At 34.3% G+C, this 22,489-nt stretch overlaps 1 protein-coding gene across 6 annotated transcripts in view; it reads left to right on the top strand.

The window, feature by feature from the left end:
• LOC105147616 (ring finger protein 220) overlaps nucleotides 1-16,188 on the top strand; it is a 179,651-nt gene extending 163,463 nt beyond the window's left edge. For all 6 annotated transcript variants that reach the window (XM_087404967.1, XM_087404968.1, XM_087404964.1 and 3 more), the window contains 5 exons: nucleotides 10,723-10,994; nucleotides 11,384-11,651; nucleotides 12,079-12,533; nucleotides 14,102-14,176; nucleotides 14,839-16,188. In XM_087404967.1, coding sequence (XP_087261093.1) covers nucleotides 10,723-10,994; nucleotides 11,384-11,651; nucleotides 12,079-12,533; nucleotides 14,102-14,176; nucleotides 14,839-14,910 — 1,142 coding nt within the window. In that variant the 3' untranslated portion in view covers nucleotides 14,911-16,188. The remainder of the gene's footprint in view (nucleotides 1-10,722; nucleotides 10,995-11,383; nucleotides 11,652-12,078; nucleotides 12,534-14,101; nucleotides 14,177-14,838) is intronic.
• The last annotated feature ends 6,301 nt before the right edge of the window (nucleotides 16,189-22,489 follow it).

Below are 22,489 nucleotides of genomic sequence, written 5' to 3'. Positions count from 1 at the left end.
ACTGTAATAACCACGCATTAGAAATGTTAAGTGGACGAACTTTCCGTACGATTCCACCGCGATTACGTCACAGCTCGCGGCGAGATTATTTTTTCAATCGAGACTCATCCAAGACTCTCGTCGAGGGTGTCCCTTTCAATAAAGGCAGGAAAACGGAATATCGAGTACAGTATAAACGGGCGCGGACATAAATTTGCGAGCACATCTAATTGAAAGGGGAAAAGAAGAACGGAGTTCACGTAGACACTCCGTTTCGGAGGACAAAGAGGAAAAGCAAGCAAGTGTTCTGCATAGGTCGGAGATAGAAATACGAGATGTAGATGGGATGGAGTATCAAGAAAAGGGAAGACGAAGGGCGACGTGTTTGCCGGACTGCTCCGTGGGATATGTTAAACTGCTCGAGAATGTCGGCGTTTCCCGGATAAACGGCGAGAGAAACGCGCGTGGCGCGGCGCGGAAACGAGATTCCATAAAAGAGGAGCGCCCGTGCGAATTTCAAGTATTAGATCGCTCCGCGCGATGCTTTTTGCACGCTGTATTGTTTAGTCGATGTTGCGAAGTTGCTTCGCAATATTTTCAGATATATTGCTTAGATATTATTGCTTCTCAACAATGCGGTTCGGTAATGGCTATTGTACATTTTTTCTATGTATTTCTGAAATTTCACTTCGCCGTCTATTATTACTGATTTTAAAATTGCAACGCTTTTAAATAATTATCTCCGTTAAATTACTTCGATTTCCTTTCGTGCATTATTTTTATAATTATTTTACACGCAATTAAATTTGTTAAAATTAACCAAACAGAAATATCTTTGTCTTGAAATAACTATAAAGCGTGCGATCAATAATATTACGTCTCGTCTAATCTTATTAACGAAACATTATAAGCATTAAATAATTATAATCATTGAATACACCTAATTAAATGCCGTGCCTTCGAATAGACGTCGTTCTGAGGAGTATACTCGGTTGTTCTATTTCTCTAGAAATTGAAGTGATCGACGTTTAATTCGATTGATTGACAATAGTCTACATTGGCGTCAGATGGAATTAGTGAGCTGAGAATATTCAATCAGATCGTCATTTCTTCCTCCTCACTACTATAAGTGACAAACGTAATCTTACTTATCACATGAACAAAATACAACTTTAATAACTTGAGTGCATTAAATTCATTTAATTTTATATCGACGAAAACTAATATTATCTGAAATATTGAAGAGGTAATAATATAAGATGAAGATAATAGTATATATTCTCTTAGATTTTAACTTAAGTATTATAAAAATACTTATCTCTTTTATCTCGCAAAATAAATAACTTTTTCTAATTTGAATCGTAAAAAATCCATTAATTAGGTTAAGTTTAAAATATAATCAATGTTGATATGATTGTAAAAAGATGATAATTTATAAAAGAAACTAATTTATATGTATAATTAAAATTTTTTGGAACGTCACAATAAATATGTTCTTATTTTATTATTTAAGAATGGTATTTTGATTAACCATGTGCAGCTCTTTTTCTAATCTAAAAGGCATAACGTTTCACCGAAAGAAGCTCACTATGTTCTTATCATCGTTATCATCAACGGTCGTTGAAACATCAAAGGGAATGATTCGCATTTAAGGACCTCCGTCTGCTGACATAATTAACGGAAGCAACGTCGTTTTCTCACGAAGTGATTCGCGGGGGTTTGCGAAAATAAAAAGAGGATTCCGAGGGAGAAAGAAGAAGAAAGAGATGTCGACAGCTGGCTAAGTCGCGGTTGTTTCGTATCTCCATCTCGTTCGTTCACCTCGCAGTACGCCCTCCATTCTTGTCGTCCCTTTTCAGTATCTGTATTCTACGTCTTATCGCGCGCTCCTCGTTTCCGTGAAATGTTTTCACTTCTACAAGCTACGGAATTCTTGAAAATGCAACGTACGACAGCGTTTTCCACCCCTCTCTTTACCTCTTCTATTCTCTTTCTCTATACATCTCTCTTTTTCTCTCTCTCTCTCTCTCTCTCTCTCTCTCTCTCTCTCTCTCTCTCTCTCTCTCTCTCTCTCTTTGAGAAAGAAAATTATTTTCGCTTCACTATTCGGACGCGTGAATGCTGAAAACTGAAAAAACGTGACATCTGCCGTAATATTTCTAACATTGTAATTGTCACGTTCTTTACATTAATTTGAAAATAAAAAGGCAAAAAAATGTGAGAGTATAAAAATGTTTGACATTTGTAAAAGTATAGTGTTCAACTTTTAAATGTCACCTCTTCCTAATTTACAATTTATAAATATGCGAGCGTTACCTTTATTTCTTAATTTTAACTATTTATCTTTTCCTTTATTATATTTATCGATTTAATAATATTCTGTTTTTAATTATGGGAAAATTTTTAAGTAACTCTGTATTAAATAGACACACTTTGGACTTGAGAAGCCAACAATTTTTAGGAATCGCATATTATAAAGGTGGATATAAAAGTCCTTAGTGTTCTCTCGTCGCGAGTCTTTCCTTTCGATTAAAGGACAATGCCATCACTATCCCCGCGTTTTTTCGCGAGGCTATCTCTCCAGCCGTGACCATAACTGCGCCATCATTTACACTTAGCCCCCTTTAGAGTAGCACCGGGGTGGCGTCGAGATAGAGCGGTCGCGTATCTTTAATTAAAAGAGGCGCTCACCATCTACTTACCCCGACGCCGAAATAAAAAGACGCGGCCGTGTGTACAGGGGGTGTCGTGATATTAAAACATCGCGCGCGTGCGCGAGCCTGAAAGGCTTGGGGTAAATAAAGATGTTACACCGTTCTTAACGGCCAATCGAGATGGAGATAAGATTCCGCGCGCCCAGCTGATTCGGTATGTCCTCTTCTTTCCCATTTACTTAAAATCGGGTTTTCTCATTATCTCTCGTAGTCATTTAACTTAATTTAAAAAATATATATAACATCGTAAAATGGGAATAAAGTTAGTTTTTAAATTTAAGGGTTGATATACTTGCTCGATGATTTTTTTTTTTTTGTAATTCAATTGTAATCTGTATTTTTCATACTAAAATAAAAGATGTAAGATGTCTGTGTGTTATGCTTATTTGAATTGTAAAATTAAATACGAAATTTTATATGCACTTTTTGTAATATTATATAAAATATAAAGTAATAAAATTCTTATTGCACAAGTAAAACATACATTTTAAATAAATTGTGTAAATTTTGTAAATTTTTATTCTTCTGAAAAAGATTAAAGTATCTTTTTTGTGCAATCTTATATTTTGCTCATTTATATGCTTATTTGATTAATTACATCATTAAAATAATAAAATTATAGTTAATATAAATAAAATAAACATCTAATTTAATTATAAAATATGATATAACTCTGTTAACAAGCTAAATGCTTGTAATGGAATAAATGATGGTGAAAAGAAAGGTGCGAGAAATGAAGAGAGATTGAAAAGGTAGATCCAACGGAAACTCATAAAAAAAATTATGCCTAAATTTATTATCATCTTCCGGTCATATATATAAAGGCGATGCTCTGATAAAGATCAATAGAAACAATGTTTTCGATCTAAAGAACATATCACGCCTTCCTGACTTATGTCCGTATTCATAGTCAGATCTTGTACTTAAGGCTTCCTTAAATATAAGGCCTGACTATGAACACGAATATTAAACCATCCAGAATTTTTTCACAATGTGGTTATAAAATTTAACCTATTTCTTTACACATATTTAATTTGCGCATTCTTAGTTTCTCATTCTCTCTTTTACTCGCATCTCTAAAGTCTTTGTTACGAGACTTCTGTCGTATATGTTTTGTTATGTTACAATTACAAGATTACAACTTGATATTCTTCAGTGTCACAATAACGTTAGTTTTAGCTTTATTTAACTTCCAGTTTTACAATTATAACATTTAAAAAATTTTTATTTTTATTTGACCCACCACTAATTTAGTGAAAAATGATTCATGTAAAACTGTGGATTTTGTTAATTTTATGACTTTATACGCAACAAATGTCTACATATATTAAACATTATGATATTACGAAATCTTATTCAAATATCAAATTTTTCGTTTTTCTTTTTCTTTTTTTTAATTTTTTTATTTTTTTTTTTTTTTTTTAGTTGCCGGACTATATCGCATGCCTTTATTTATCCATATAAAAGTGCCATACTTAATGAGGCTGCTATGCGGACAAAACGCGAAAATTACACAAACGCAATTATAGACACTATATCGAATAATGTCCGCGTCTGCCAGAGGAAATCACGGCGGAATCATCCAATTAACGAAATACCTAATTTTCAATGAAATTCCCATTATATTGCATATGGGGATAAGCTTTAATATTAAAGCATTTTATTAAAACGTAAAATATTAAAACACTGTAATGCATCCAGTGCTCGTCAAATAGCGTCCGTGTTTGTACTGCAAACGTTTCGTGCGCATTTGCAGCTCGGAAACAAATTATATCATTTCCTACCCTGCTTACCGTCGCAATCGGTAAATATTCCATCGTGCAAGCAGGAATTTAAAAGTCATCGCTAACCGTATAGTTGATGACATTTATCGATATTATAATACTGAAGATATAATGAAAATGAACGTTATCTCATTATTGTTGTGATCGAAAGAATTTATTATGAAATAAAAATGCTCTCTTTTTTATTCTTTTATCAATATATTACTTTAATTTTACAGAGATTGTATATTATATAATTAATAGTCTCTGCACAAAGTGAATACAAATATAAGTAATATATATTCTATAAAATAATAATTAATATTTTTATAGTTATTAATTGTTTAAATTGATGCTTTGAAAGCAAAGCATTATATAATAAATGTATATAATAAATGATTTTTTTTTTAAAACTCTTCACACTTCGTTCCTTTTTGTAGAATATAAATCATAAATTATTTTTATTTTGTGAACTGAAAAGAGAGAGAGAGAGAGAGAAAAGTAGATTTTATTTTTAAAAATCTGTTAGTAAATTATTTTCCAGTGAAAGGCTTTATTTTTTCAAACATGAATAATTATTATTATAAAAAAATATAGAGAAAATATAAAAGAAATAATAAAGCAGCTATGTGTAAAAAAATAGATTATTTTTGGCATAAGAATGTCGGTGTATTTGACATATAAACAAACCGTCTCTTCTCTTTTCCGGAAACCGCGAGAACATCGCAAGTTTCATCGTCTATTTTTACAAGTCGACCCTTGAGGGTCAAGATTTGTGAGGACGAGGGATGCCTCTGTCTTTGCGCTGTCGACGTGAAACATTTGTTGCGATCAAATACTCATGGTTCTCGGCATCACCGGATCGTCTTTTGTCAAAACAAACGAGCCAATTGCCTTCGAGTTATATTCAAACGATAAAAATTGAAAGATTAATTCATTTTATTTTATATTATTACGTTTCTACTTTTTTTACACGACACGATCTTTTTTTTAATAATTTGTTTTTATACATTTGATATTTTTGAAGCCATTTATTTCTGTAGAATTATAGAATCGTAAAAAATTGACGAGAGATTATAACAAAAATTTTCGCGAGTTGTTCGTTATATGTCGCAAATTCTTTTAATTTTTTTAGAAGACGTCGTTTGATGTTGTCATCGGAAAATAGCGACAGGTGTAAGCACTCAGCAGCAGTTTATTTTCGTTCTATGGAATTCATGTCAGGATGCAATATTTTTTTCTGATTTATATTTTTAAGTACATTGCTTATGTAATTGATAAAACTTCTTTGTCAAGCAAGATGCAATTATAAATTAGAGTTTTAATATTATTTTATACTCGTATGATTGATAGATGTGGAATAAATTTTATACAATAATAAATTATGTAAAAATTAATTTACGACAATGATTTTCATATATATATTCCAGATACTAGGTTTTAATAAAATTTTTACAAAGAATAATTATGAGTAATTTATTATCTATTAATATTTTACATGCAAATAATGTATTAGCAAGAATATAAGCGAGGGAAAGACAAAATAGGACTTTCAGTTAAAAAATTATTGCGAAAGTAGTATCTATAGTATATATAGTAATCAATTGACGTGGTATAATCAAGAATTCTCATTAAAAAGCAAAAACGCATTAAAAATTACAGCAATGCGCTGATTAAAGCTTTCGAGAGCTTTCGACTATCGTGCTTATCACCGGAAGGATGATGCGTTTTTAAACGTGATAATTCGATTTATCACTCGTCCTGACATCGATATCGTATAAGTAGACATGCTTAACTAAATTTTCACGGTATCGCTCGTCAATCTATCCAATCTATTTATGGCGATTTGCAGCAGACGAAGAGCGATTTATTATTACAGGGAAGTGTAATTAGGAGATTTCATCGTGTGAGTAACGAGACTAATATTGAAACGACTATTCGAAATAGAAGGACTGTGTAATTCAAGGTATAAGAATATATAAATCTCTTTTTTTAATGTTATGTCTTTGCAAATATCGTGACAGAAATAAATTTTCTTGTATTATCTAAAAATGATATATTGTTATTTACGCACATATAATTTACAAGTTTGAGAGAGAGAGAGAGAGATATTTATATAATTTACAAGTTTTTTTGGAAGAATACATATAATTTATAAAAATTAAATGATAAAAATTTTTAATAATTAGTGAGCACTTCCATTAATTATATAATAAAAAATTTTCTGGAACTATTGATGTCTAGAATAATGATATAACAATTAAAGAGACTTGATCGTAAGGGTATAATCTCCGAAAGAAATTATCAGAAATTATAAATCATCTTGCAATTAACTGATAAATTTCGTCTCATTTCTTCTTTCGGATTAATTTTCTTCATCTCGTCGTCGCGACATTAATTCCGCCAACTTCCGTTACTCGGTGCTTCGTAAGACTAACCGCGATTATTACTCAGGAATTTTGAAGTGTATGCAAAGTGCATGTATGCATTCACGCATCGTCAACTTTACGTTATTTTATTACGTAGGAGGGGGGGGGGGATCTCAGTAACTTGTACAATAAAACTCGAGGCATTCAATTACGCATAATGCGCCTAGATAGTATTCTTCGCGACTAATTTCGAAGCAAAAATTTGCTTCATGTGTTTTACAAAAATTATGAAAAGTGCTATGGTTTAAATAAATAACAAATTGACTTACAATTCAAAATTAATTTAATAAGAAATATTTGATGGGGCAAAGGAAAAGTCAATTATGTAACTATAATAATATTTTTTGCTGGAATATTTTATAATTCATAGAATTAAATATTTTGATATTTGCACTTTTGAAGTTAATTAAATCAGCTAGGATAAATTAATTAATGTAATCATTACTTTTTTGTTATTGATTATTTCCTAATATTCAATAGAATATTCGCTATATTTTCGTGTTATCCGATACCGTTATCATTACAGTGTCATATAAATCAAGATACAATTTTAAACACAGCCGTAAAGATAGCACGATACATTGGTCATACGATGGAATTCCAGCGTGTTTCTTCGGGCTTCTTCAGCGTAAATTTTCAATATATGACAAATGTTCGCCGCGTTCGGTCTATGAATTGCTTGTAAATACAATAATTCCGTCCATTACATCTAGTCGATAAATTTGAGCCGCAGTTGTAACATTGTCCCTAAAAGTCAACGCGCTTAGATTTCAATTTAGATTCGACAATCTAAACGCGTCTCGAGGACGTTGAGGACCGGAGATGCTGGAAAGCGCCTCGCTCTTCCCAAATAAACCGTTCGAATAAAACTCGGTGGTATCCGTTGATGGATGCATCGGGATGCATCGCGATCGCGACCCTGATCCCACCTTCCTCATCTGCGACTATCGCGCGCCTTGTGATAAATATTTACCGTCGTATAAAGGCTTTCGGTATTCTTACAACGCGACGAAACGTTATGAAGCCACCTTGAGATACGAGCGATTAACGCGTAATTAAAATCAACCGAGGAGGAATCCGGCACCGCGAACTTTTCCTATAAGTTTATGCATTTATCCTCAGTGGCCGAACCGCGGGGTTCAGGCGGTGCAGGCGGCGACAAGCTTTGACAATTAATTATGCATTCCCATCAGAGTGCGAGGCTCGAGACAGAACTACAGAAGTATCCCGCTGGATCACCGTGAGCACGCGGCCGTTTGCTCCATACCGCGCTTTTTCCTTCGCCCACCTTCTTCTTCTCCTCCCCCTCCCCCTTCACCATGACTGCCTCTTTCCGCCTTTCGTCCTTTTCTTTTTTTTTCCCTTTTATTCGCCGTTTTACGGGGTAATAAATTGCGAGTAAACGAGCTGGACCGCGCTGACCTACGACGGTGCGGTTTTCGTTTCGCGGCTCGTTGCTGAACTTAATGCGACGCGCGCGCCTCGACGGCGAGGACGACTCGACGTCGCGAAAAGTAATTACGACGCAAGTTGAATACTTTTTAAATCGCGTTAGCCGACGTCTTCCAAGAGGCGGTGCGGGACCACCCCCGGTGATCCCATTCCTCGAGCGCGAGCGCTGGCTAAATCCTCACTTCCGAGGACATCAAAGGCATCCTTTAAATGCATTTAATTGTCAAATAAAAGGGAATTACTTTCTTTTCATTCTGTTTTTCTTTTTGCTGAAAATTATTTCACGGATAATACTTTTCATTGACGCACAAGAACGGTATATACATTACTAAATAATGACACTTACTTCTGTTTGAAAAATGAATGAGAAAAATGTGGAAGAATTGCCTCAAGTAATTTGTAATCTCTTCTACACTGTTAGATATCAAAAGAGCCAAAATGATTGAGGAGACAACTTAATTCGTAGAATTATTTAACTTTTTGTAAAATTGTATTTGAAGATGACTTAAAAAAGAGCCAAAACATATAATGTATATTTACATAGTTTTAGTAAAATCAGTGTTTTAATAATTAAATTCTGTACACACAAAGTTCCACGTCACTTTTATATGTTTAATAATGAATATAATTCTAATGCGAATTCAAAGAAAAAATTTTTCACGATACCATACTTAAGCAAGCTTTCGGAAAAATTCAAAAAACTTTCATATATTCATGGATTTAATATAGCTTATAAACCTATGAATAAATTGAATATATTTATATTAAGACAGGAAAGGATCCCTTGCTTAAGGATGACCCTTGTGGAGTTGTTTACAAAATTAATTGTTTAAACTGCGAATCTTCTTATGTTGGCCAAACTAAGAGGAAATTAAAAATTTATAAAGGAACATAAGGCTGATATAAGAAAACCTACTTCCGAGATATCAGTGGTTTCACGTCATCGGTTGAATGAGATGCATGAATTAGAATTATTGGGATAACATAAGAATTTTAGACAGAACAATTATTAATGAAAAAAAGAATTTCAGAAATGATACATATAAAAGGCCAAATAAGTGATATCAATAAACAAAGTGACACGGAAGGTTTGTCTGAAGTTTATCTTCCTCTTCTAAAGAAAGATCTCTCTCGCACTTAATAAATAATTCTAGAACTTTCCAAACTGTTGACTCATATATATATAAATAGTGGTAAAATATACGATATGACTAATAATAACACACTATCACGACAAATTTCTATCTGTGCAAAGGCTGTACTTGAGATTTATCGTTATATTTTTTGCTGTAAAATAGGTAACGATTCTATTCCTTTATATTTCGATTAAAAGATATTAATGATATACAAATTTATTTTAAATTAGAATCTGGAAATTCTCGTACTACACTTTTCGTGATATGACTTTTGACGTTCTAACATTATTATACGAAGCAGCTTCTCATAGAAATGAACACGTTTATATAATTATAACACACGACGGTTGAATTTTAATTTAATTTTGTCAACTTGTAATTCTGCGTCTTAAAAATATTATTAATTTACTGAAGATGGCCAGATTGTGGCTGAAACATTTAATGTTTTAATGTAATAATCATGTTTTGATGTAATAATAATTAAATATCACAAACTATAACTTTGCTGTGGTTTCTTATGCTCTTGTTTTTATACTTGTTTTATATGTTTGTTTTTTTATTTATTGTTTTCAATTTTAAGAGTTTTGTTCGTCTATACAAAATATACGCGAACACGACAATACTTATTACTAGGGATACATCGGATATCCGGAAAGTATCCAGTATCCGATATTATCCAGTATTTTTTTACTATCCGGATAGCCGAATATCATTAGTATCCGGGAATATATCCGGTTGAAATTGGATATCATTAAATTGTCGATTTTTTCTTATACAAATGTTCTAAAAATAAATATGCATATTCACGATGCCATAATATCTCATACATTGTTGCAAAATTACAATCTTTTTCCCTATATGCCCTATTTTCTTTTAAAAGACTTTCTTGGAATCCGGTCGGATATCCGGAAAATATCGAAGAAATTGCCTTCTTGGATATCCGATCAGATACTGAATATCCGATGTTACGTTCTGTCTGGATATCCGATATCCGGTAATTTTACGATCCAGTGCATCCCTATTTATTACTTGCTATTGAATTATATAAATAGAAAAAGCAATATAATAGAAAAAAAAACTAATTAAGAGACTTATCTCGTACATCTCTTATTTTACGAATTATTAGTAAAGTCAACGAATAGATACTTTAGATAAAAATAATTGACATCTGTTTGATGAAATTCGTAAAATGATATTTTGATCTAAATCAAAACTATTCTAATCGTAATGTGAATTATTTTTATTTCAGGCAAAAAGAAATTCCCTTCGGATCCCTCTTGCTGCCCTGTATGCGGAGTCACAGTGAGACCTCAAGAACTAGAACAACATTTTGCTCAAGAGCTCGATCGATTGTACAAGGTCTCTTCGGCATCTTCAAGACCTCGACCCTCGAGGTCGACCTTACCGCCAACGCATCCCCAAGATCATTCCCATGGCACGATGCTCCATGCCCCATCGACGGCGGATGGCACCCCTCAGGGTAGATGGGAGACATACAAAAGGATCAAGGCCAACAGACAAGTAATGCATTCTTTATTTCCTGTTTTAAACCTGATTTGTAATGTGCTCTTCGTTTCTTGCTTTTTATCTCTTGCTTTTTTCTTCGTTTTTTGTTATCTGAGAGAAAAGTTGATAAATTTCCGAAGAGACAAGAAACACATGACAAGAAATGATTGTCGATAAGACGCTCGCAAGAAAGGAAAAAGAGTAACAGATAAAAAATAAGAAACAGAAAGCAAACAGCACGTTGTAGATCAGGCTTTAATCTTTTATTAATCATGTGACGTCTTCTCAAATATAATTAATAATATAATTTCTCGAAGAAGCAAATTGAGAGATTCCGACAAGATATGAGAAACGTGGTAACTAATTATAATAAAGATGTACAAATTGCTATTTTTTATATACAGGCCAGAATACGCGTTAAGAATCGAAAGCGGAAAGCGGACGAGGCGTCTTGTCCGGTTTGCAGTGAGAGATTGTCGGGCACTCCGGAGGAATTAAATCAACACGTCGACCGATGCCTGAATAAGCAGAACAATGGAAATCCAGCCGGGCAGAACGCGAATGTCGACGAAGAAGAGGTTGACGTTGAGGGCGACCCCGAATACGAGGAGTACGAGTGGGCCGGGCAAACAAGAGTGCGTGCCACTTCCATGCTTGTTGGTGGGTTTTCTGGTAAGTCCATTTGCAGAGTTAAATGATACATATATTTATTATGATACATGCAGAATATTTCTATTAAATTTGCGGTCACGAAGCACACATAATGCATGATTTTATGCTTACCTAAAAACGCTGAATCGAATTAAATATTTTTTGCAAAAGCAAAAATAAAATAAATATACGTTAATTGTATAACAGGAAATTGTATAATCGCATTATTTGCCTTTTTCATAAAAAAGCATTCCGTAAAGATTAATATGGAGCGATATTAACAAGATTTAAATTTCTATAGAAAAAATATACCTTGTATTAATTGCCAATTTTTTTTAAATAATTTTTTCAACAAATTATTCTGGCATTACATGCGCCAAAAGTTTGCAACCTCAGTCTCGAATGCGTAGAGTGACACTTTAGAGATCGCTATTCCTTTACTTCGCAGCCGCAGGCCTCGCCACTTCCTCGAGCAATCGTAGTGCTAGGGGTGGAGGTAATCAGGAAGATGAAGACGTCGATCTGGTAGTTGATGGCGACGACGCCGCTGAGTTCGGTCCAGCTCAGTATTCCGAAGCGGACGTGGTCGCGCCGCGAGTCGATGGCACGCCGCGAGAACAGAAAGAACGGGATGCGCTTCGTGAAGCCGTTATTTCGCCGAACGCACCACACACGCCACAGCAGCTGACTCCTGATTCTGGATTGACGGCGCAGGGTCTGGTCGAGGTGAAGCCAGAGCCGGGCGCCGCAACACCCGTCGCCCAACAAAATGACCCCGACGAAGGTGCCTCCGGGTCGCCTAGGAGAGACGGCGATACGCCCGTCGTTGAGGCTCTTCGCGGCCGCATCCGCGAGCTCGAAGCTGAGATGCGCGGACAACCCTTTAAGTGTCTCATTTGCATGGTGAGTTAATTAATGTCAACAAATAATTATGAATAAAACGAAATTTCTAAATCGCGTCTCTGATTTAAGAAATAGGCATTTAGTTGTAAACTGAAAATTTGTGATTATAAAGGATTTAATATTCTTAACTCTTAAATGTCTTTTTGATATGACACACTGACTTTTTCTATGCTTTTTCCACTGCTTATAATTTTTTTATTAAAAATGCATATATTTTCTTAGCGTTATATTTTTTGATGTCTGACGTTTCACAAAAGTGAACGTATTTTTTTAAAATAATATTTAATGTTACGTTAATGCTAAGAAATATATAATCAATATGTGTCTATATTTTTAAGACAAGAAAACAAAATCAAACTAAATAATACTGCTTGGAATTGAAATTTTACTAAAATTTTGCAGAATAATTTATCGTTTGAATAATACGCTTCGCGAAATGAATGAAACGATCGTAATAATAAAAATTAGGTTTCGCTCTCTGAAAACGATTATTGAACGTAAAAACTGAACCGATTAACTTTCGAACGCTAATATAGCAAATGATTGTAATTGAGTCACTGTAATTAGTTCATCGTTATAGATAACTTGCTGGTTTTAATATTGTGAAAAATCAAATTGGACATGCAAAAATAAGCCGGAAAAACGGCGCGCTTTATCGTATTTTATATTATTACGTATTTTATATTATTCCTTGTAATATTGCATTATACGTATTATTTCATCACGTTTCATCCGTGATCTGAAAATGCGCATTTCGTAACTCGTAAATAATTGCGACAACATATAAAAGCCGTGCATAAAATTCGACTGCGTTTTTTTCCATCAGCGACAGCTTGAAATATTTAGATCATCAAATAAATTATTCTCTAATACGCCGCTCATATGCGAATTAACGAAGGAGCATTACATGTAATATTACCGCTCAGTGTTTCCATCGTCGATGCGGTATTACCTGTCCACCAACTTGCTGTAACAGGTTCGCGATCACGCGGAATAACTCGCCACGCGAGATAAGACGGCGATCTCGCTCGTAACGTGGTGGCAGTAAAACGCTAAAGGTATATCGACCTACGGTTGTTATCAACCAGGATAAACAGCGGGCATATTTGTCGATCCAGGAGGAATGCCGCTTACATAACGGCCGCGAATAACGATCGCTTTAATTCATTTCGTGAAAAACCGCCGGGAGAGAAATGCCAATTCAGCTCATAATCTCGCGATCGTTAACTCTTTTTTGCGTTACCGGCTGCACCGCATCTCGTCTTTGTCGTTTGCGAGAAATTGGATTGAATATGGAATATCTTTTCTCTCTTCTCCACTGATTTGCATTAATCTAATGAGAAATTAAGATATTCCCTTTTCAATTTCGAGACGCGACTCATTTCGTAAACTTTTACAAAAACAATTATCGTCGTACATTTGCCAATTAACTAAATTAGCGATATAATAAACCCTTATACGCGGTTATATCTTTTATATTGGCACGCACATGAGAATTGGAGAGTATTGGTGCAAGTGGATTTGCCAATTAGTTTATTTATCGAATGTGTGAAAAATCTCCATTTCAGGAACAATACAAAAAGCCAGTCACTTCGGTTTGTTGCTGGCACGTACACTGCGAACAATGCTGGTTGCATACGCTGGTGAGTATTAATTGTTTATATGCTTTTGAACTTAGTTATTTTTTAGACGTTTTAAATAATTAAATTAAACTTTTTAAACTTTTTACTTATAACTCTAGACGTGCCACGCAACTTACAAAATAAAAATAGTTGTTGGAATTTCTGTAAACATTTCTATATACGTCAATATCCAAGTAATCACACGAAAAGAATTTTTTAAATTTACCTAAATATAGATCTGAAAATAATTTGGTTTGATATCAAAGTAATTATGTGGAATGCTCAAGCTGCTTGCTATTATGGAATATCAAAACTTTTTGCAGCATTGCTCGTCATGGTTGAATTTCCTACATAATTATTTTGATGGTCCAACAAAATTATTTTCAGATCTGTATCTACCTAAATTTTTAGATACTTCAGTAAAATCGTTCTTTCCATGCATAATTGCCAGATCGACCTCTGAATTTAATTTTCTTTCGTGAACTATACTACAGCATTAATTTAATCGTCGATAAATATATTTAATGAAATTTATGTTAAAGTGCTGGAATCCATTTTTATTCAAGTTTATTATCAATTTTCTATGTTCTGATTCTTCTCCAAGTTTATGGCGAATTCTGTCAAATGACGACTTTGGTTCCGACAATTGTTGAGAAACGAGGGTTTTCTTATCGCTGTTACAGGGCGCGAAGAAACTCTGTCCGCAATGCAACATGATAACGTCACCATCCGATCTGCGACGCATCTACATGTGAACAATCCGGCTCCCTGAGGATCTACGTTCTCCACTCCAGGGATTCGGGATCAGCCGGGCAGCGTTATCAACGAATGTTCCGCTTCTGTAAATACTTGTATATTTTTCTGCGTTACGTAAATTAACTCTCTAGGATTTTAACATGTACGTTTATGCATCTTAGAGCTAGTAAATTAACTTCGTTAGTTCTTAACGATCATCAACCGAGCGTCGCTTCAAGATCATCCGATGCAGTTTTGCGCATCTGCAACGATCACAATCGATATATTCACTTATACTTACGAACTCGCCGTCCCTTCCGAAAACCGTCAATTTTTCCGCGAATCTGCCGTACTGTTCTACCTTTTTATTTGTTATATATTGAAATTGTAATTATAAACTAGTTATTAACTAGTTAAAACTAAACTAGTTATTTCTAATTATACAAGTATTAATCCGTTCTCAATGATTTTTTCGGATTGACAATGAATTTTTTAATCTCATTTTTTTAATATTTAATTTGATGTGTTTGCAATTTTTAAAGTTGAAATATTTGCAAGATACACGAAAATAATTCTTATTATTTTTTATTATTATAAAATTAATATGTATTATAAATTAATATATTATATTAATATTAATTTAATTAATATTAATATAATATTAAAATAATTTTGTTAGATGATCAAAATTTTTAGGTAGAACACTCAAACTGATTGCCAGAATTACAAAAAAATTTTGACATTCTAGCAATCAGTTGAGTGTTCTATCTGAAAATTTTGATGTTCTAACAAAATTATTTTCAGATCTGTATCTAGCTAATTTTTTTGATACTTCAGCAAAATCATTCTTTCCGTGCAAACACCCTGGATTAAATGTATTACAGAGAATCGTCTATTGAACACGTGACAAAATTGCGAGATGCAGACGATACCAATCCGCGTCTACATCATTATCTTCGTTTCGAGGATTAAGAAATCTTAAGATTACGCGAAGGAAGATAACGCCGAAGAAAGCAGATTGGCTAATGTAACTTTGTTTCTTTCTGACACCAATTTGTACGGAATTCACGACGATGTAACAATTAAGTTTTTCTTTGAACAGTACGTGTTTTTTAATGATCGGCTTTCGACGCTCGTCGATCATATAATTACCAGAACTTTTAGATCATCGCCAAACCAATCTCTCGCGATGCACCAGCGAGCTAATAATGTAAATACACTAAACGGATCAAGAAGAGAAATAAGTCCCCCCCGATCGCTGTTCTGTAATCGAAATAAAACGATCATGGAATGTACAATTGTGTGTGCTGCGTTTCACGAGTTATTTTTTTCTCCCCAGCCACAAATCGACGATACAGATATTTTTGTAGAAAGAAGAAGATACGACAGGTACGTACAAAATATTACTATTGTTTCTAATATTTACTATTGATTGCTATTCGACATTCAGCATTCAAACAATTTAATACTTTCCATTTTTATTTCATTTAATATTTCCATACATTTAAAAAGGTCGAAAATATTAAGAGATTTTTTTTCCTGGGAATAATATTGTTTTCTACATTTTTTCCTCAGATACGAAATTGCAAGTATTAGTACTACAGAAAAATTATGGATACTTCAAAATAATTAGATAAATGTGATTTAAATAAGTTATAAGATTGCTAAAGATACAAAAAGTAATAACTTCACAAGTGTGTGAAGTTAATACAAAACTATATATTGTGCGAATTTACAATAAAATTTTCTTTTAAGACATTATAATATCAACCATTTTTTAAAGATTTGCTGCTCGTTTAACAGCGGTTTTCTCGCAAATTTTTCAAGAATCATAGTTGTGAATTACGATAAATTAAAAAATTACATAACACGAAACGAAATAATTTACTAAATTTAATTGTGTCACGAAGTCGCGTCCGCAAGAAAGAGGAAGGGAAAGAAAGAGAGAGCGAATGGCAGGTAAAAATACACTGCTGTGTGTGAGTTTTGTAAATGTCTAACGTTTAATTTCCGTTTCTTATCTCCGTGCTACGTACTCGCTTCGAAAGAGCTTTGATTAAAGCCGCAGCGGAAGGGGAATCAGCGGGATCACAAGGAGAGCAAAGAGGTCACCGTGGTGGCGGTCCTCGAGGAAAAAGGATCACGCAAAATGGCGCGCCGGGTTTACGAACCGTGTAATAGACGAGGACGGGGGCGGGTAACGGAAGTAGAGGTGGCGAAGACGGAAGTAGAGGAGGTGGTGGCGGTGAAAGTGGCGACGAAGGTGGAGCTCGACGTCGCGCTCCGTATGGATCCGCACGGGCGGATTTACAGAGAGGAAGGGAAAGAGTCTGCAGTCTGCTGGGCGCAGGCGGGATGCACTTTGAGGTGCAAGAGCGGAATGGGGTCGCATGGCAAGATGGTGGCTCGGTATACGAACTCTTACGCAGCAAAAAGAGTGCCTATGGAGTCCTCACTTACTTCGTACGAGATGGTTACATATTAAATAAATGGCAGTGTTGTAATCGAAGGAGAAAGTGGACGAAGGAGTTACATTGTATTATTTACAGACTCGACTGTAGAACTCAATCAATGATCACGATGGACGTTACAGCTATTAGAAGTTCATCAAATCTTATCTCGTCAAAATATAAAAAATTTTGCTATCAATCTTTCAACAATATTAGATTAAAATTAGATTAAATTAGATTTAAAAAATTTCGTATAATAGAATGATATAATCTTCCAGCTGCTGTGACAAATTTTTTTTCAGAGTAACAATTCTTTTATTATCATGGGAGCCCTTTACTTTTAATTTATTGCACGAACAACAGCGATTGCATGTTTCGCAAGTTGAATCACGCGTGAATAATCTCTACAACATTATTTGTTACATACTAATAATCCTGCCAGATACATTGCGTTTTTATCGCTGTTCCAAAATATGATCTTAACGTTCTCCAACCTCATTCCAATTCTTTTTCCAATTTCAGTATTATTTCAAAATTAATCTAATCACATTCGTTTAATTTACTATTTCAATTTAACGACTACATTTTCTATTTAATTTTTACCAGCCATTCCCAGCTTATACCTCCATATAGCTATAAGCACGTTCTAAAGAAGGTAGACTGCAGAAACCCGGCTGGCTGGAGCGGATTCACCATCCCTGGTAAGAGGCAGTCGATGAAGGAAAATGTCAGGGCCGTTCCCCGAGGTGGAGGTGGACCATGGTGGTGGGAATGAAAAAAAAGACAGAGAGAGAGAGAGAGAGAGAGAGAGAGAGAGAGAGAGAGAGGAGCAGGAGGTTGTGGAAAAGGTCCGGGAAACCCAGCTGGGCGACATACCTCCCGCGAAAGGTGGGCTCGTAGGTGGAGGCGGTGAAAGCTCCGCCTCTATCTCCATCGTGCTTTCCATCGCGTTCGCGACGCATTTTCCTACTTACGCGCGAGTTCACGCACGAGAAGCTCGCCCCGAGCTCGTCTGTCCGTAGTCAATCCCGCGGAACACCGCGAAAGACGCCTCTCTCTCCCTCCCCTTTCCTGTCTCTCTTCCTCACTCTTTCCGAATCATTGAACTCTATAACATCGTGCTGCATAGAAAATGGAAACGCTCGGCATTACCGTCGAACTGTCGGTGATACTTTGTTGCGGACGGAAGAGGGTAATATCATAGATATAGACCTATGGGAGAATGCGAGGATAAACGTAGGCGATCTTAATAACAACGGCTAAGAGACGCATGCATGATGCAGACATAGCTCCAAAAGATGTTTAGAAGATTGCACGTGGAATGGTGAAAGATCGAGATTTTAGATTTTTCAACGATATCCGTTATAGAGAATTATGTTCCTTGATACGCCTATGAATTTATAAATTTATTTGTATCTTTATATATATATTGTAATTGTAGCGAGTTTTTCATTTTTTTAAAAGATGCAAAAGTCGAGGTCAATATCAAGCAGAAATAAAATCTACAGGTTTATTTTAAGTCTTAATCTTAATCTTTTCTTAAATGATACTTTGATAGTCTTCTACCATCGCACCCCTCAATAATTAACATTTTATAGAGACTAATTCTTGAATGAAGAATTTAAGAGACAATAGAGAATTTCAAATCTTGTCGTTTTATTTTAAAGTTAAGTCTTTGAAATGATTCATATTCGCATAGCAGAATTTTGTCGACTGACAAACAAATCTCACACGACATTATTTGCCTGTAACGCTTTTTAATTTTAAAGGTATATAATATTTACACATTTTATTATAATTTTAAAAGTCTATCTCTTGATATAATCGCAATTTGATAGCAAAAATTCACAGTTACACAATTGGATTTTTTACGATAATTGGGCAATAATTGTACATTTGCTCGATGTGTCATCAGACTTTGAATGCAGCCAACTGATGCTACAAATATTTCGACGCATTTAATTGATCAGAAAAAAGAATTTTACTAATTAACCAATTAAAAGAATGCTTCAAAGCATCAAGTAAACCATAATTTTTACATTTTAAAAGCTTCGAATCATTGAAATGCTTCGAGTCTTTGAAATTAATGGCAAAAATTGGTTATAAAAATTGTAACTAACATTTACAAAAATAATCATCAATATGAAAAATTGATTTCTTAATATTTCAAAATATTTGAACGAGATTAACAGAAACAATTTAATCCTCGATAATGGACTCAGTTTTTTGCAATTTATGATCTGAAAAGTGGATGGCGCAATTTAAACCGATCGTCGAATTGTGATCACAATTGTAACGTAGACTAGTAGTTAGTAGTATAGTCTCAATAAGAGACTAGAGTTCTTCAAGTAAAAAATTGGACAACTTCTAATTAGTTTGTGGCGGACTGTAAATTTCAACGTTTACACAACTTCTGATTAGTCCACCACATTTTCACGATTTAAGATAGAACGAGATGCGTGGATATCTTAACCGAGGAACATATAGTACACTCTTGCATAACGCATAGGACATGAAAAGAACTCCGATCAGAGTTCTTTATTTCGTGGAAAGAAAAGAAATGAAGAATTTTAATTAGTTCATTTTCTTACGTTTTACGCACATGTGTTGTGCAAAAGTATGTGCTCCCAGTTTTATGCATAATCTATCTCCCATCCTATCTTAAGCAGATCCTGAAAAATATGATAGAGCAAACGTATGGTGTCCAATCTGTTTATACTTGAAGATCTCTAACGTGGTGAAAAACACACCAGCGAGAAACTCGAAGGCCACACGACCACACGTGGCAGCCGCTCGCGAGCATCTGGGACGATCCGCGATTTCGTCGGCCCCGGAGGAGGCTGTACGCCGTCGCGGCGGGGCGTGTTTCTCGCTCGACGAACCCCGCGAGCGGAAGGGATGACGGGTGCTCGCACACGGCGCAAGTCGGCCACACGTTCCCGACGCCTGCGAACTCGATTCGCATCGCGTGTTGCCGCCCCCTTTCACCAAAGGGGGGACAGGCCGCGTCTGAGAGGTCCTTCCGTTCCCACTCGGGTCCCTTGTCCTGCGACACCTTCGCGGGCGTCGCCGCGAAGGCTGAGTGAGAGAGATCCAGGTGCGCAATCCTCACAACGTCTTCCACGCGTCGTTCTTCCTCGTCGCTCTCATACCTTTCATCCCCTCCGATCCCCCTAACGTCTCTCTCCCTTCCAATCGCTCTGCTTTTTTTGAGCCGCTCTCTATCTCTCTCCCGAGAGAGTAAGAACACGCGCACACAAATTGAGAGCCAGAAATGTGCAGCGGACCGAATATTTTCACACACGAGTCGCGAAGGTTTGCCAAATTCGATTTCTGCTTGTGTAAGATTAATTGGAGGCGATAAAAGATAGATTGTGAGACGACAGCTGCCTGAGTTAACAGATATAGATGAGTAACAGATATATTATACATGAATAAAAAAATATACTAATTAATATTATATAGTTAATAATAAAAGAAGAGAGAGATCTAATGTTGAAGATTAAATTGTTTATGTTTTAATTTGTTTTCAATCTTTTCAAATCTTGAAAAATCAATATCTTTCATATTGATTATTTTTATAAATGATATTTATAATTTTTATAATAAAATTTTGCTATTAGTTTCAAAACTACGACAATAATTTAAAGAAAATTTTATGCCAGAATTATATAGGAAAGAAAAAAATGTGCATATTTAAAATTAAATGTTTTTATAAATGAAAGAATATGCAGATGTATTTAATGAACAATTATTAATGTATTATGACAAATTTTGAATCTTTATATATGTATATTCATGTAAAATATATGTTTAATAATAAAATGAATAGAAATAAATAAATATTGCAAAAAGATATAAATTATATCTAAATTATATCAAATTATATCTAAATTGCTAAATATTAGAAAAACTGTTTTTGCTCCACACTTACAGATAAATGAAAAAATTTCATGATTTGTATAATAATTTGTTAAATATGATTACGTCAAAATTTCGCATTTACTTCGAAAAGTATAATTGCATTATTTAATATCGTTTCTTATGCAACGATAATAGCAGTTTAATTATATTTTGATCAAGATTTGAGCAAACTTTATTAAGATTACACGACAGACTCGAGGGAACTTTTCAAAGATAGATAAGAAAGTGTATACAATTACTTACCGATACAAACAGCAGGTAAATGATAAATTAATGTTGTTACGAATACGACATAGCATTATTCAGCTACAGGTGTGACGCAAAACGAGACAACTAGTTATCTACGGTGCGTTTCCTGTTGTATGCAAATGCATTCAATAAAAATTGCCGTGAAACCTTCAGCAATTAATTTTCAAAATAATCGCTGACTATTGCATATCCGCTGTCATAGTACAAATGGAAAGGGCGCTTCTTTTATTTATTTTTTTGTAAACGTGCGATATAAATCACTCGCTGAAAACGTGACGATTAAATTGGCAATTATTCTTATCTGGTTACATTCATTTCATCTTGTTATCTTGACACGCAATCAATTCAATAAGTAACGAAGACAAAAGACAGAAAGTGCAAAGTAGCTTAAATGCGTGAGAAAGACTTGGAGTAATGCAATATTAATGAGAGGAACTGTACAATATAATAAAGAGCAGTCTGCTGATTTTATAAAACAATCCTTATAAAAAATTGAACTTGAAATTATATAAAATGTATTGTTTGTAGAATAAATATGTACCAAATATAAAATTAAAAAATTTTGACAACAATAACTTAAATAATAAATATTATCATACTTCTTCCAATTAATTTGTTATTAAAATTATTTTTTATTTGTATTAATTTTTAAAAATAATATTAAACTGAACTGACGTATATCACAAAGTTGAATTAATGTAATTAGCATTACGCTTTTTAATTTTTTTATATTAACTACTTCGCAATTAATGTAGTGAAACAGGATTGTCTTTTTTGAAATAAACTTTAAAAATTAATTTGTGTTACAAATTTTTGCTTCCTCTAAAATGTACTTTTTTTTTATCTATACTCCTCGAGCTATAATATATGATACCCTTTTTCTCAATGCTTTACTTATTAGAAAAATATTACATATCGCACACTTGTTATTTCGTAGAGAGAGTTGCAAAAGGATACGATGGTATAAACAAAAAGT

Source organism: Acromyrmex echinatior, chromosome 4 (genome assembly GCF_024713525.1).
Source record: "Acromyrmex echinatior isolate Ae372 chromosome 4, ASM2471352v2, whole genome shotgun sequence".
Lineage (NCBI taxonomy): Eukaryota > Metazoa > Arthropoda > Insecta > Hymenoptera > Formicidae > Acromyrmex > Acromyrmex echinatior.
Note: the sequence above shows the minus strand (reverse complement) of the source record. Positions and strands in the feature narration are given on the sequence as shown.